Below are 16,268 nucleotides of genomic sequence, written 5' to 3'. Positions count from 1 at the left end.
GTGAGTGAGAGAGAGAGAGAGAGAGAGAGAGAGACAGAGTGTGTGTGCGCGAGTGCATCACTGATTAGTCAAGTCCCTCTTTTAGAGACAGGCATCAGTATATCTTGCTGCTAGTAGGATACAATCTCTTTTTTCATCTAATAAATGTTGAAGTTGTGTTTTATCGTTTAAAATTATGAAGTTAGGGCAAAATATTTCAAGTGTTGCTCTGTCTGTCTGTCTCTCTCTCTCTCTCACACACAGCCTGATTGATCATGTTTAGCTTCATGATGCTTGTGGATAAAGTGCAGGTCTGTAGTCATGACAACCCGACAGGCCATAAAACACACTCGTGTCTCAGTCACACAGCAGCATCACATCTGCACATTTCACACTCAGTTTCTCCTTATATGGCAAACACACACAGGGCCGTTTCTAGGCATAGGCAAACTAGGCGGTCGCCTAGGGCGCAAACAGCTGGGGGGCGCCAGTGAGAGCCCCCACCACACCAAGAGATTTTTTTTCTCACCCAGGCGAGTGGAAGAAAATCCTTTTTTTTTTTACATTTCCGATAATGGAGCGTATATTTGCACTAAGTGCCTGTCTTTTTGGCAAAAAGACGCCCACTACTTAATATCTACAGTGGTATATGTCGTAAGGCGTGAGGTGCTTGAAAGTAGCTTTTGACGCGTTCGACCCGAGTTTGAATCTGCCTTTTGCCGAACTCGCTCTTCTCCCTTTTCCCAAGACATGAGATGTAAAAGTTATAGCCTAGTGTAACGTGGAGTTGGAGGGAAGCTAAGCCACGAGGCTATTAGCATAGCTCCGGCATGAAATAAAGTAGCAAGGCAAGAGACGAAGTGGAGGGATTTCCACACTGCATATTTATTTCTCAGATACAGACCATACAAGCCAGGTCTCACGGCATATAAACTATTACCTTCAGCAAAAATAATAACCGGACAGAAATGTTCGTGACCTATAGCCTTCACCAGCGTCCACATTACTCGAGTCAAGGAAGTCGAGTGAGGGTTAAAGGTGATACCCAGTGACAAAAACAAAAAGGAGGCACCACCGTGTGGCGTCAACTGGTAATGCTCCGCTACACTCCGGCTGTTACATATTCCCCCCTGGTAATAACAAGGCTGTCCTCAGCCGTACACAAATGAAGAAGCAGCCAAGCTACGCTTAACACCTCATTATACATGAACTTGATGAAAAGTTAGCCGTTACACACAGAGAAAGACACAATGACTAGCCTACAGATATACATATCAATGAACAGAGTATACCGTCAAAACAGAGAAATACCTAGTAAACATATCAGGTGAATAAGTACAGTGTAATATCCCAATTTTATAGTTTTTAGCAAAATTTTTTTTTTTTTTTAATGGTGGCCCATAAAAGCTTGAACCACACAGCAAAAATGAGGAGATAAAGACTTCAGAAACACTCTGCAAGGAAATTTGAACTTTAGCAAAACCTATACCACCAAAGTAGGATACACAATGTGAACACAAGGTATGCAAAAAAAATAGTACCATAACTCTAAACTGTGAAAGGTGCATTGCATTTCAATCTTTAACACATGCGTTGCATAACAAATCCTTGCTTATTACAGGTCAAGTCTGTCAGTATGGTAAGCGTTTGTCCATCTGCTGGCCGACCAACCAGACGTGATTCTGGGGCGACGTCTCGGTCTGAGGTCGTAACGGTCAGTGTTACAAGGGTTTGAGTCAGACACACTCATAGCTGAACGGTCCACAGAGTCAAAGTCCATGACTGGCGCTGGGCCAGAGTCAGTGTTACCATACAAGTCAAAACACATGTCTGCAGCAGGGAGGTGAGCCTGGCTGTCAATCTGGGTGATGGACTCATCGTCATCCCGAGCCCAAGTTTCAGTTTGCTCTTCAGCCGCAGTACGCCTGCCGGGGGAAACAGAGTCCCAAGTGTGGAAAGGTTGCAAGTTAACTACATGAAAAACCCCAGCATCCACACCGGTGTCCAGCTTAGTCAGTCTGTAGTTGACATCTCCCAGTTTTTGACTAACACGGAGTGGGCCTGTGAACAGGGGTGCCAGTTTAGCAGTAAAGTTGGACTGTGAGTCCGATCTGGGATGTGTCTTAACCCTAACAAGGTCACCAACAGCATAAGAGGCCTGACGGCGTCTCAAGTCATAATAGTGTTTTTGTCTTTTGTGACTGTGGTCAAGAGCCGCTCTTGCGTGGTCATGAGCTTCCTGTAGAGAGGCCCTGAGTGTCTCTGGGTACGGCACACCAGGATCATCCACACCGTCACTGGATGGGTTTGTTATGAGGTCAAGTGGGGTGTCCAGCTCCCGACCATAAAGCATCATGGAGGGGCTGAGGCTTGTGCTGTCATGCGGGGCTGTACGCAGAGCAAAGCAGATTTGTGACAGGTATTTATCCCATGCAGTGTGTTTGTCCCCAATATAGGCACGTATGGCAGTTTTGAGAGTCCTGTTAACGCGTTCAGTCGCATTTGTTTGAGGGTGGTAGGCAGTGGTGAGCCTGTGCACAGATCCCAGAGCGGAAACAACATGTTCAAACAACTCACTGACAAAGGGTGAACCTCTGTCGGAGATCAGGTAGGTTGGGGCACCATGTCTTGCAAACACCTCACTGACAAATTTTCCTGCTGCCACCTGCGCTGTTGCTTCCTTAACTGCACACACTTCAATCCACTTAGAGAAGTAGTCAACAAAAACCAACAAGTGGGAGTTACCGGATGCCGTCTGGGGCAATGGGCCGACGAAATCCACACCTGTGTACTGCCAGGGCTTTTGGGGAGAGATGGGAACCATGAGACCAGCCGGTCTCCTCTGGCTTGGTTTAGTGAGCTGACACACTGAGCAGGACATGACATATCGCTTAACATCTGCTGCTATCTTGGGCCAAAAAAATCTTAACCGCAGCCTAGCTAATGTCTTTGAAAAACCGAGATGACCTGCAGTGGGGTGGTCATGATAATAGGACAGCAAGGTGCCACGGATTGATGTAGGCGCATAAAGCTTCAGTTCTTTCAGAGGATGCAAACCACATCTGGCTTTCGGGTCAGAGTAGAAAAGCAGACTATCATGAACAACAAACTGTGGGGGGCTGTTTATGTCTGAGTCAGTGTGCGGATTCACCTCTAGATTTCTGAGAAGCTGGCCAATGTCCGGGTCATCATTCTGTAGCTGTTTCAAATGCGAGCGATCTGCCAAGAGCACTGGAGGTAGAGCGCGGAGGTCCAAACTGCCGATAACAGCGTAGTCGGGCAACAGGTCTATGGGAGCGTCGTCAGTCAGGGGCAGGGGGTTGCGTGATAGCGCATCTGGCACAGTGTTGCGAGTGCCGGGCTTGTGCACTATTGAGAAATCAAAGTCTTGTAGTCGCAGTGACCAGCGAGCCAGCCGGCCCGAGGGGTTTGGGCGGGACATGAGCCACCTGAGGCTGTTGTGGTCGGTGAAAATGGTTACATGGAGACCTTCCACGTAAGGTCTGAAATGTTCAAGAGCCCAAATCACAGCCAAACACTCTTTTTCTGGGGTGGAGTATGGCCTTTCTGCTTTGTGAAGAGAGCGACTTGCATAAGCCACAGCAACCTCTCGACCGTCTGAGTCTTTCTGCATCAGCGCAGCTCCAAGCCCAAGGTCACAAGCGTCAGTGTGAATGAAAAAAGATCTTGTGAAGTCGGGGAATCTTAGGACGGGTGCAGATGTGATGAACTTCTTCAAAGTTTCCATGGATTCTTGACATTTGTCATCCCAGCGGAAGACAGCATCTTTCCTCGTGAGTACATGGAGGGGTTCTGCATGGCGAGCGTAGTTCGGGACAAACCGCCGGTAGTATCCGGTCAGTCCGAGGAACTGTCTGACATTTTTCACGGTGGATGGGGCCTGGAACTTTGTCACAGCTTGTATTTTGTCCTCATCAGGTTTTATGCCAGAGGGTGTGATGCGGTAGCCGAGGAATGTAAGTTCACTCAGACAGAACTGACATTTCTTTAGCTTCAATGAGAGACCGGCGGTTTTGAGTCTTTCAAGTACCTCTTTCAGGTCCTTCAGGTGCTGCTCGAAGGTGGGGGAAGCAACGACGATATCATCTAGATACACAGCACATGTTTTGTAAATGAGACCAGCCAGTACAGTGTTCATTAGCCTCTGAAACGTAGCTGGGGCGTTGCAGAGACCAAAAGGGAGTACACGAAATTGAAAGAGACCACAGTGTGAAATAAAGGCCGTCTTTGATCGTGACTCTTCTGCAACTGCCACCTGCCAGTATCCTCGTGCTAAGTCCAGTGTTGTGATGAACTGCCCCCTCGCCAGAAAGTCAAGCGAGTCGTCAATACGTGGTAAGGGGTATGAGTCTTTTTGTGTGACTTGGTTGACGCCTCTATAGTCCACACAGAATCTTGGGTCAGAGCCAGGCCTGTTAACAATAACGACAGGTGCAGCCCACGGGCCAGTGGAAGGCTCAATAATGCCGTCTTGTAACATCTGCTCAACCTGTTCTTCAATGATTCTTTTCTTTGTTGGAGAGGTGCGATAAGGAGGGAGGTTTATGGGCTTCGCGTCCCCAGTGTCAATTTGGTGTTCAGCCATTGAAGTGCGCCCCAGATGACCATCAAACATGTCGCCGAACTGGGTGAGGAGATTGAGCATCGCTGCTTTCTGTCCATCCTCAAGGCTTGCCTCAGCGACTTTGGACCCGAGACTGGTTTGCAAGGCTTCCAGTGACATGATGGCTCCCGCGGCAGTGAATGATTCATCGATACGGTCCTCATCCTCGTCCACCACAGGGCAAGGGATGTCATCCATTAAGACGGTTCTGGATGGGACGTGGATGGTCAGGGAGGCTCGAATCATGAAATCCATGCCTAGGATGAAAGGGGATGACAGGTTAGGGATTATGGCAAAACGTTGGTAGAAGCGTTTCCCCATGAAGCCAATAGAGAGCCAAGTCACACCGTCAGGTGTACATGAATCATTATTGGCAAGACACACTGTTGGACCTATCCATTGATGCGTTTTCCTTGGATAAGAGTCATTAACACAGATGAGATCTGCGCGCACCGCAGATAGTGAAGCACCTGTGTCTAAGGTTGCTTCCACAGGCACAGCATTAAAGTTCACTTTAGTTCTCAGTGGTGTATTCCAGGGAGCCTTGGAGTCAGTGTCCTCAACGTGACATAGGACGTGCTGTTCTTGTGGGATTGAGGCAAGTGGATGAGGCTCAGTCAGCGTCTGGAGGGAGGATTGCCTCTGCGAAATGTCCTCCCTCCTCTGAAGTTTCCCGACTGCCTGTATGGAGGTGGTGTGTCAAAAGACAAGCTGTCTGTCTCGAATCGTTGCACACCGACATCTGTAGACACAGGTGCTGGGGTTGAGGAATTTGGTACAGGCTGTGACTTAGGAAGTGATGGCACCTGAGATACAGTGTTGCAGGTTGGGCAGGTGCGAGACGTGAACCCAGGGCGAGAGCATTTATAGCAATGGGGCTCAGTATTCTGGTTTCTCCTCACATGTGGGGGAGGAGACTGGTGTCCACTTGGCCCCAGGACCTCATGGAGTTCATGTGCACGTAGTAACAAGTCCATCACTGAGGGGATAGGGGCTCCATACAGTGCAACTCTATATTTTTCTAAAGAATGTTTACTTATCAGTTCAATCTGCTCTTGTTCAGGTGGTGGGCTCTTTAGTTTATTAAACTCCCCCAGCATGTGAGCTACGAATGTTGGGAGGGGCTCATGTGGTGCTTGGACACGGTCGAGAATGCCTCTCAGGACACGTTCTTGGCGGTCAGATGGCAGAAAAACAGTTTTAAACAGCTGGCAGAATTTGGCCCATGTGGTGACATGTGAACTGAGAGCTTTAAACCATTTACCTGGCTCTTTTGCAAGGAAACGTGGCAGCTCGTATAGTATCTGCATGTCTGTCAAGTTTAGTGAAGCTCTGTAGCTGTTGACAGCCTGCAACCAGTCTTCAGGGGGCACTTTACCATCACCAGCAAACACAAGGGGCTCGAGCTTTGCATGATGTAATGCAGCAGCGATCACTCTAGATGTGTTGCTCAGCTCGAGTGAAGGGGGCTGCAGAAAATAGCCTGAGTGATTACCTTGAGCACCAGAATCTGATGTGGGGCCCGATTTGGTAACAGCAGGTGTGAATGGGGTTGAAGTGGCCATGGGGGTTGGTTTCAGTTGCTGAGTGCCAGGACTGACAGAGTGGATTTCATCCCACCGTTTAAGTAAGCCTCGCTGTAGTTCCAGCGAGTCGTTCAGACACTCACGTAGCTTTTCAACCTCCGACTGCAGATCCTGAACTTGGTTTTCTAGGTCCGCAGTAGTGCGGTGGGGGACAGTGTACCCCGTCAAACTTATAAGGTCCATGTCTGGGTCAAAGTCAGAATCACCATCTCGTGTTTTTGGGCAAGTTGCCATTATCTGCACTTTTAAGTCAAATACCCACAATGAAATCAGCTTTAACGCTGTCAAGGAGCAAGAGTAATATAACTGCCCAACCTTAAACTTAATAACAAAAGCTCTACTAGAATACACTTAGCACTGCATATGAACAACACGTGCACCAAACGCATTAAATACCAAAAAGTATGGCAATATGAGAAAATCACTGAAAATGTGATACTACAGTGGCACAATACAGGCAACTCAAAACTTCAAATACATTTAACTCAATTTTTTTTTTTTTTTTTTTTTTTTTTTTTTTTTTGATAGTCACCCGGTTCTCCGAAATACTCACAGAGTCCAACTCACAGAGTCCAACTTCCCGAGAGAAAATTATGTTCGCGAGTGTTTAGCAGGCCGTCAGCAGACACATATCCAATGCACTCGGCAGGCAGGCAACGTGAAGTTCACACAGTTATCAGTTCTCACGGCTGTAATCACGGTAGCTTTAGCTCTAGCAGAAGGGGACACGTGCGTCGAAGAGGACGGCGAAATACACACTCACGCGGACACCCACGGTGGAGAAAAGTACAAAGCAGTCCGGTCCGGTCTAGTCCTTCTTCGCGTGCCCACGCGAGGTCCAGGTAATAATGTTCGGGCGCCAGTTGTAACGTGGAGTTGGAGGGAAGCTAAGCCACGAGGCTATTAGCATAGCTCCGGCATGAAATAAAGTAGCAAGGCAAGAGACGAAGTGGAGGGATTTCCACACTGCATATTTATTTCTCAGATACAGACCATACAAGCCAGGTCTCACGGCATATAAACTATTACCTTCAGCAAAAATAATAACCGGACAGAAATGTTCGTGACCTATAGCCTTCACCAGCGTCCACATTACTCGAGTCAAGGAAGTCGAGTGAGGGTTAAAGGTGATACCCAGTGACAAAAACAAAAAGGAGGCACCACCGTGTGGCGTCAACTGGTAATGCTCCGCTACACTCCGGCTGTTACACTAGCATAAAGGTCTCTAGCGTTACATTTTGTCATCGAACTAAAATCGAAATCGTGATATGGCTTTGTGCCTTTATAAAACAGCACAAGACTTTAATTAAGTAGCCTATAGGCATTCTGTTTGTGCTGCGTGATTTAAAGAAAAGTGCACACTTTGCTCATGCGATCAGGTGTTTTTCTCCAAAATAAAAGCTCAAGGGTTTATTTCTTGCAACTTGCAAGTGAAAAAATTAGGACCAAAGTATTGTAATTTTCCTATACTATAGTAGGCTATAATGTAAAATATAGGCTACTTACTGTATATAATTTATACAGTACATATTATTGGCTATATGGATTTATTTTACGTCATAAGAATACTTAAAAATCATAAACACCAGTGATAATGTAGGCCTAATGTAGATTGAGACTCTATATCATAACTAAGATGTTTGAGCCCTTTAGTGTCCAGGTACAAGTCAATGTTTTTTCTTTGTTCAATGTGCACAGTTCATGGGTTGAAGCTCTTAATTTTTAGCTCTCAAAGTGCACCAGATTGATGCATTAATTTAACCTTAAAATGTACAAAATTTTCTAGCGGGGGAGCATGCCCCCGAAACCCCCGAGGGACAGGGGTCCACCCAACATAGTTTCACAAAATCCTATGGGAGAGAACGATCATTTATTAATTAATTTATTAACTACTCCAGCATAGTGCAACAACAAAGTCCTTTTAAGTGAGTAAAACTGTTAATGCCAAATTACAATATATAATTTTTATATATAATATAAATATATATATATATATAGGGGGGGGGGGGGTGCTCAATAGGAATCTTGCCTAGGGTGCCAAAAAGGCTAGAAACGGCCCTGAACACACACACACACACATCTGCAGACCTGAACAACATCTGAAATCCTGCGAGAACACACACGACAGCTTTACACGTGCTTCATCAGAGCCGCTGGAGTCGTGCTGTTCAAACACACACACACACACACACACACACACACGTTACAACACCGTTAACTTTATCACGTTCTTCCAACAAGTGACTTGACGTTCGTTTTAGTGAATCGGATCATTCACAGAAGTTTTTGTGTTAAAAGATTTGAACAAACTTAGAAAAGTCTAGCAAAAGCAATTCTCATGAGACACACACACACACACACACACACACACACACACACACACACGTGATCAAATCTTCATTAAACTGTATCGTTCAGAGACTGGACTGACAGACAGATGATGCACTCTAGTGGCCGAACACACACAGTCACACACACACATTCATAATAAAGACAATATGGATTGATATGTCTGTCTGTCTATCTGTCTGTCTGTCTATTGTTGTTTTTGCTTGCTATTCTCCCCATAACCATTTTACACAAAATCCCCATATAATTTTATGAAGTGAAAGAAACGGACAGAAAGGGCGGCGGGAAGGAAGATTTGATGAAGAAAGAAGGGACGAACAAATCCTGCAGTGTTTTAGGCAAAAAGATGACGAGCATGAAAGAGGAACAGAACGGAGGGATGAGAGAGAGAGAGAGAGAGAGAGAGAGAGAGAGAGAGAGAGAGAGAGAGAGAGAGAGAGAGAGAGAGAGAGATTATGAAGATGAAGTCATGATAGAGTAGAGCTGGTCAGTGAATATAATATTCTTTTATTTACTTTTGTTTTTCTTTACTTTTTTCCCTCTCCTTGATGTGTACAAAAAAGGGATAAACTGCTTAAAAAAAAGTAAAAAAAAAAAAAAAAAAGGAGCAAACATCTCAAACCAGATCTCCTTTATCTCTCAAGCATTCCTGGACACCAATGATATTACACTGAGAGCAAAGAAAGGCTTCTTCTCAGACATCTATGTCTCTTCTAGAAGAGATCTCAGCAATGTCTGTATGCATTCATTCAGAATCAGATCTCAGTAGGCTAACTCTGAACCAACTACATTAACTTCAGCTCACTGCATGTAAACATTTGTGTTTGTGTTTGTTTATCCTAAGGAAATTCATCAGAAACCTCACAAATTTGAAGAGCGAGAGCAATAAACCAGATTCAACTCGCACTGACACCATTATCTTCACTCAGTGTGAATGAGAGAAAGAGAGACACTGACCGCTCGCGCTGATTCCTCGCATCGTCTGCAACTTTCTCCGACTTTATATGTTGAAGTGATATGAGCCGTTTCCCCCTTCATTTGTCCTGATGTGTCGATCCATCTCTCCGTTGTCCGTCTCTCGAACGGTTTTCTGGAACCAGCGGCATTTCTCAATCTCCACCGACAACTGACTGAACTGACTCTACTACTGCTGTCCGATCAGCAAACGAATCGTTCTTTTGAGTCGATTCTTTTCGACGATTCAGTGGAACTGTAAATTTTGAGGGTGGAACATTATTGGGAACATTATTTATATATTAAAAAAATAAAAATATTAATCGATACTTTAAAATAACCATTATCGAGACGCCTAGAAGTAGTGAAGTCTAAACAATGACCGAGTCATCATGGGTTTGTTTGTGTATCTGTTCATAATTCTCCCTCAGGACAAGAGCCTCATGTACCAGCATCATATGACAAACTGGATGGAAAGAGAGTCTTTGTGCTTCTTCTCTTCTCTATGGAAGCCCATTTTTGCCACATAAGAAAAAAAACATGCTTGTAAATCTTAATTCTGACATAAAAGTCATTGTTATATAACTTATAGGCCTATAATCTCTTCCCTGATGAGATCAAATCTGAAGCTATATTTCAGCATTGCCTGTTTTTGAAAATAGTTGTTTAACTTTTAAAGGGGTCATGAAATAGGCCTATAGATAGAGTATTTTAAAAAGTGTTCCTTGAGGTTCTCTTATAATGTTAATAAAAACAAATATACTATATAGGCCTATATATGAGTAAAAACTATTATTTTCAACAATTCAGACAATTATTTACTGTCTGAAATGATCTGTTTTCAAGGTGCGGCTCATTGGTTTATCAGTGAACAGCCACTGTTATGATTGGCTAATGTCATTGCAAAGGAAACAGTATCAATGCCCATTGCACGTGAGTCTTTTGAAAACATTATTAAAATCATTTACAGACAAAGCATTATGAAATTGTTTAGTAGCTGCTGTCAGATCCAGTACTGCTGTTATTGGTGGCCCAGTCGTGGTGTTTTCTATGGTCGTGGCTCCTAAACGGTGGTGCTACGTCGTACAGTGAGAGAGGTTTAAAGACGGCCATTGTCACAGTCTTGTGACCAAAGATAACCTGCAATCATTTTCTAGCAGTGTCAGAAACTTTGCTTTGAAATGATACTCAGCTCTATACTTCTTTGCGCCTCGACGAAACTTACCAATTCACAAAATAATTGGATGACTAGTAATTTCCTACCACTTAACTCTGAAAGTACGCGAGCGAGCTCTTAACGCATTATAGTCCTTCACGTCTATTGTAATCTCAAAAATCTGGCCAGTAGATAATACCTAGAATATCAAAATCGACTGCTGGCGGTAGATCCTTCTCCTATTTAGAGTTTCTCCTAAACTCTGGAATTATTCTTCCTAATGTTTTTCGAGAAGCAGACACACTCTGCCAGTTCAAATCTGGACTAAAAACACATCTCTTTAACCTGGCATACACATAGCACATTATCAATTTCAATAATTCAAATCATGTAAAATCCCGAGGTTTACCTGACACGACCACAACGCATGATGTTGTCAGCCGGATCCGGGCCGTATCCAGATCAGACGGAGGACCTGCGCCTAGACACGACCACAACGCATCCCTGAAGTGTCAGCAGAGACCATTTCAACTACTCTCCCCTGCAAAGGCCTCATTAAGTTTTTTTAAAGACAAACGTTTTTCCCCTGTACAGATGAAAACATTATCAAAATGATATCCGTTCACACGGATCCGCGGAAACGACTAAAAACACTGTATAATTCATGCCAGACAAGTAATTTGGCGATGCCAATTTGTAAAAGAAAGACTACGCACACACGCATTCAAACGCGCATGCCTATAAACTAAACACGTAAAATACACATGTGCATGCCGTCACCGTTTTCACAGACGCATGTTTTTGAAGTTTACACGGAGATGATAGCGGTATCACTTTCAAATTTAATTTTCAAAAACTTGCACTTTGAAACTTACTTCAAAGTGTGTGTTCTCAGGCCACCAAAACGCAGTTGTCGTGTAAATGAACAGCCAGAACGTATTAAAAGTTTTCTGTTTTCAGTTGAAAATGGTGTTGTGTGAGTGGCCCCTAAGTTAATAACTAATGCTTTTTTTACAATGGAAATTAATCAGCCATAATCTTACTTAAGCTAGGTAATGATTTTCTTCTAGAGCTGCTGTAAAGCCAAAACAATTTTTGTATTTTTGCATTATTTTCCTATTATCACCGTGAAGCTGCTTTGAAACAATTTGTATTTGTAAAAAGCGCTATATAAATGACAGTCGGTGACTTAACTTGACTAATAATTTCACATTTTATATCATAATTTCGTCTAATGTCATAATTATGATTTACAAAGCATGATTTTTTTCCTTATGTGCCATATAGGCATTCATACTTGTGTTTTTACTGAAATACAAGATCATTGATTGTCAAATAAATAAATGAGAACATGTGAAAAAGAAAAGTGCATTGTGAAAGCCTTTAAATGAAATCTTGAATCAAAATAACTTCCCCTCCCTCTTCTCTGATGATGTGTTTACTGGTTCGAGGCGGGGCCACCTGTCACTCACATGAGATCAACCAATAGCAAACCACAACCATCCAATCAGTTACCAAGCCCCACCCTACATTTGTTCTTGTGTCGACTTTTTAAAGGGAAAGCTCCCAAAAATTAACCCTTACCCTCAAGTTTATTCCACACCTGTAGAATATGGGCAGTATTTTCATTTTTGGGTGGAACTATCCCTTTAAGTAAACATGGGTAAACATGTTTATTTTTTTAATACGAAGTGATTGATGTAGGTAAACTAGCGCCCTCTGCAGGCCAGAACCGGCCACTGCGCTCATGCGACACATTCAAATATCTGATGCAAAGCGTACACACACCCAATCCACTCATATTCGCACCGCTGTAATGCCCATAAATTAGAGCCAATATGCCTTATTCTATGTAAGCAATCTAAATATTACAGCTAAAATAACACTAATCTAACATTACTTGCAGGGTTATTTGTTTTTCTACTCGCATACTAAATGTACAGACGCAGAAGCATAACCGCGTGACAGCCGACGGCTGATTCGTCAGTATAGAGAGAAGCATAAAAATAATCAAGGACATATGGAGAGTTCTGGTTGGATTTTATCAAATATCTGCGTTGACTGACTGTATGTTACGAATTAGAAATACTGTCGCCAAAATACTTTTAAAAACTCCGGTTCCCATGTGGAGGATCGGTGAATGTGCGGATGCGGATCGCGCGCTAGCCCCTTTGTTCGTTAGCTTCAGTTCCTGGTGTTATTCAGTGTGTGTGATGATCAGAATTCATAAAGGATCTGGTAATTTTGCTCAAACTCTTCTGTTGTGAATTAAACTCATCTCAGTGTCAATCCTCATTCTCGGAGGGAGCGTGAAATCCGCCGTGGACTCTGGAGTATTAAGTGTTTACGACAAAACACTTTCACCTGTTAGAGATCTGATTGTGAGTAAAATTATCATATTAACTCATATTTCACGTGCTAATGTTTTTATACTTGACACATTTGCAAAGTAAAGGCGGGTTTGCACACAGTCAGCCACTAAGAAACACTACCATGGAGATACCATGTGTTTGAACCTCTACCATGGGACATTCTTTGAAGTTTTTATTTAGAGAATCATGTAAATACATTGTATATGACTATGGTAATCATTTAGTACTACAGTATGATGCTAGTTTTTTCCCTCATAAAGCTTAATGTTTGAATTTCAGTGCATGTTTTGTAGTAAACAGATTAAATGAGTCTCTGTAACATCATTTGTGTTCATGTGTAACGCTGCAGAAATCAACAGATGCATAATGGAGGGAAATGTGTCACTTCAGTCAGTTCAGGGCTGTTGTTTCTCATGTAGAAACGATTTGCACTCAGAAATTACTTGTAAATTGTGAGTTATTTTGAATTTAAGTTGAAAGAATGTGAGGAATGTGCTTAAATTCTATTTATTGATTAAATCTAATAATTTATAGGTAATATCTCCCCCCAAAAGAATATTATCAAAATGAAATAAAATAAGCTTTCTGCACAAAAAAAAGAAACAAATTAAGTATATTTTTAGGGCCTTGGGTCATTTTGACCCGCGAGGGAAAGATGTGTTACAAAGTGCGAGGGAAGGATAAAGTTAATGAAGTTTTGTGTTTGTGTTCCTCGCAGATGTAAGTCGTGACGCTGCGGTGTGTGTGTGCATCGACGGCATGGGACTGGACTTCGACGTCAAGACGTTCTGCCACAACCTGCGCGCGACCAAACCCCCGTACGAGTGTCCGGTGGAAAGCTGCCGCAAGGTCTACAAGAGCTACAGCGGCATCGAGTACCACCTGTACCACTATGACCACGAGAACCCGCCTCCGCCTCAGGCCAGCCCTCAGAAGAAGCGCAAGGGTCGTCCGCCACGCTCCGCCTTGCCCGGCTGCGCCGACGGACCCGACTCCAGCACCGGCTCAGGGGTCACCGGGCCGGTGCCGACGCCGGGAAGCCCGACTGATCGCTCGGACTCGCCCGTCAGAGAAACCATGACCTACGCCGAGGCCCAGCGCATGGTGGAGCTCGAGATCCGCGGCCGGGTCCACCGGATCAGCATCTTCGATAACCTGGACGTGGTTTCGGAGGAGGACAGCGGTGCCGAGGAGACTCCGGTGTCGGGGTCGGGCCCGTGTAACGGAGGCGAGGCCCCGGGAATCGGGAAGGACCGGTTAGACGGGGCCAACGGGGAGAAAGGCACTCAGAAAACGGGGAAGCACAAGAGTAAAGAGAAGAAGAAGGACTCGTCCCATCATCATCACGTGAACCCGCCCGTCAAGCTGCCGGAGGTGGTGTTTCGAGAGCTGGACCAGGACCGGCCCGACGCGCCCCCCCGACCCATGTCTTACTACAGGTACAGCTCACACACCTCGCAGAAGCTGCGTTACACACATAGGGATAATGTACATCCAGCTGGTGGTTCTCTCAAAATAACCCCTTTCAGGTGTGTGTGTGTGTGTGTGTGTGTGTGTGTGTGTGTGTGTGTGTGTGTGTGTGTGTGTGTGTGTGTGTGTGTGTGTGATCTCAGAATAACCCCCGACAGGGTGATGAGGAGGGGTCTTGATCAGCCTGAAGGGGGTTATTCTGAGATCACACACACACACACACACACACATAATATAATGATTTGATGCTCAAGAAACATTTATGATTATTAATGTTGAAAACAGTCGTGTACATTTTGGTTCTTTGATGAATAGAAAGTTCAAAAGAACTGCATTTATTTGAAATAGAATCTTTTCTAACATTATAAATGTCTTTACTGTAACTTTTGATCAAGTTAACGCATCCTTGATGAATACAAGTATTGATTTATTTTATTTCTTTCCAAAAAAAAAACATTCTTACTGACCCCAAACTATTAAAGGGTAGTGTTTAATGTTACAAAAGCTTTAGATTTCAGATAAATGCTGTTCTTTTGAACTTTATTCATCAAAGAATCCTGAAATGAAAATGTACACAACTGTCTTCAACACTGATAATAATCATAAATGTTTCTTGATCATCAAATCCTCATATTAGAGTGATTTCTGAAGGATCATGTGACACTGAAGACTGGAGTAATGATGCTGAACATTCAGCTTTAAATAAATTACACTTTACTGTATATTCACATAGAAAACAGATGATTTACATTGTAATGATATTTCACAATATTACTGTTTCTTCAAATAAATGTCTCGGTGAGCAGAAGAGACTTCTTTCAAAAACATTAAACTCTTCCCGATGCCGAACCTTTGAACGGCAGTGTCAGTGTGTGTACCGTAATATCTTCAGGTGTGAGATGTGATGAGTTTTAGCAGTGTTTAAGTCGACATGAAGAAATAAGAAGAATATCCCGACTTACTGTCTTTAATAGGTGATCTTGATCAGTCCAGCAGTGCTCGTTATTCTCGTATAATCGTTTATCTCTGTATCATGTTCCCTTTAATCGCTCAGTGTTTCAGACACTCAATGACGTCTATAAAACCACTTGTGAACGAAGTCACGTAGCGTCACAGTTCACAGGTCATTAGTTCGCTATAAAACCGCCGGAGAGGAGCTTAATTACTGTTAATGATGTCTTGAAGACCAGTGTTCATGAAGATGTGTGCATTTCAGAAAACAATAACTGTTCATTTTGACTTCACAGAGACGTTTTTTATTATTATGCATTTATTTCTGGTCTTTTTTTGTGTTGATGATTAATTTATTAGCTCTAACTTTATTTAAAACTGTTTCTCAGTGTGAAGTGAAAGATCATCAGTTTTGGGTTATTGCAGCTCTCGTTTGTAATGTAGTCGGTCGGCACCCAGTAAATACTGCGATCAGCCAACATGACAAAACTAGACCACTGCCATGACACACACACACACACACACACACACACACACACACACACACACACACACACACACACACACACACACACAGTGTCAGATTTATTGTGCAGTGTGAACAGCTTGATTGTGTTTGTGAGTGTAGAGATCAGTCAGTGAGCGACGGCTTCACTGGATATAATGGGATCATGGGAGCTAAAAATTCATATCGCAATATTTTCCAGATTTTATATATATCTATATTTTTGGTAAGGTGGTTTTTTTTTTTTTTTTTTTTTTTTTTAACCCCTGGATGGAAGTTTCTACAAATTGTTTACTACAAACACTAACCATTTAGACATAGT

At 43.4% G+C, this 16,268-nt stretch overlaps 2 protein-coding genes across 5 annotated transcripts in view; one reads left to right on the top strand and one right to left on the bottom strand.

Annotated features, from left to right (window-relative positions):
• fgd (faciogenital dysplasia) overlaps nt 1-15,518 on the bottom strand; it is a 78,156-nt gene extending 62,638 nt beyond the window's left edge. For 2 of the 4 annotated variants that reach the window (XM_081348120.1, XM_081348122.1), the window contains exon 1: nt 9,496-9,690. In XM_081348120.1, coding sequence (XP_081204246.1) covers nt 9,496-9,517 — 22 coding nt within the window. In that variant the 5' untranslated portion in view covers nt 9,518-9,690. Of the gene's footprint in view, nt 1-9,495; nt 9,691-15,452 lie in introns of those variants that run through there. The other 2 variants (XM_081348123.1, XM_081348121.1) reach the window with 2 other exon arrangements.
• Nucleotides 12,784-16,268, top strand: part of brpf1 (bromodomain and PHD finger containing, 1) — a 47,290-nt gene continuing 43,805 nt past the window's right edge. Inside the window, exons 1-2 of the mRNA XM_081348118.1 lie at nt 12,784-13,029; nt 13,739-14,459. Coding sequence (XP_081204244.1) covers nt 13,780-14,459 — 680 coding nt within the window. The 5' untranslated portion in view covers nt 12,784-13,029; nt 13,739-13,779. The remainder of the gene's footprint in view (nt 13,030-13,738; nt 14,460-16,268) is intronic.

Source organism: Scardinius erythrophthalmus (assembly GCF_964197995.2).
Source record: "Scardinius erythrophthalmus genome assembly, chromosome: 20".
In the NCBI taxonomy this organism is placed as follows: domain Eukaryota; kingdom Metazoa; phylum Chordata; class Actinopteri; order Cypriniformes; family Leuciscidae; genus Scardinius; species Scardinius erythrophthalmus.
This window is presented reverse-complemented; position numbering and strand designations above follow the sequence as displayed.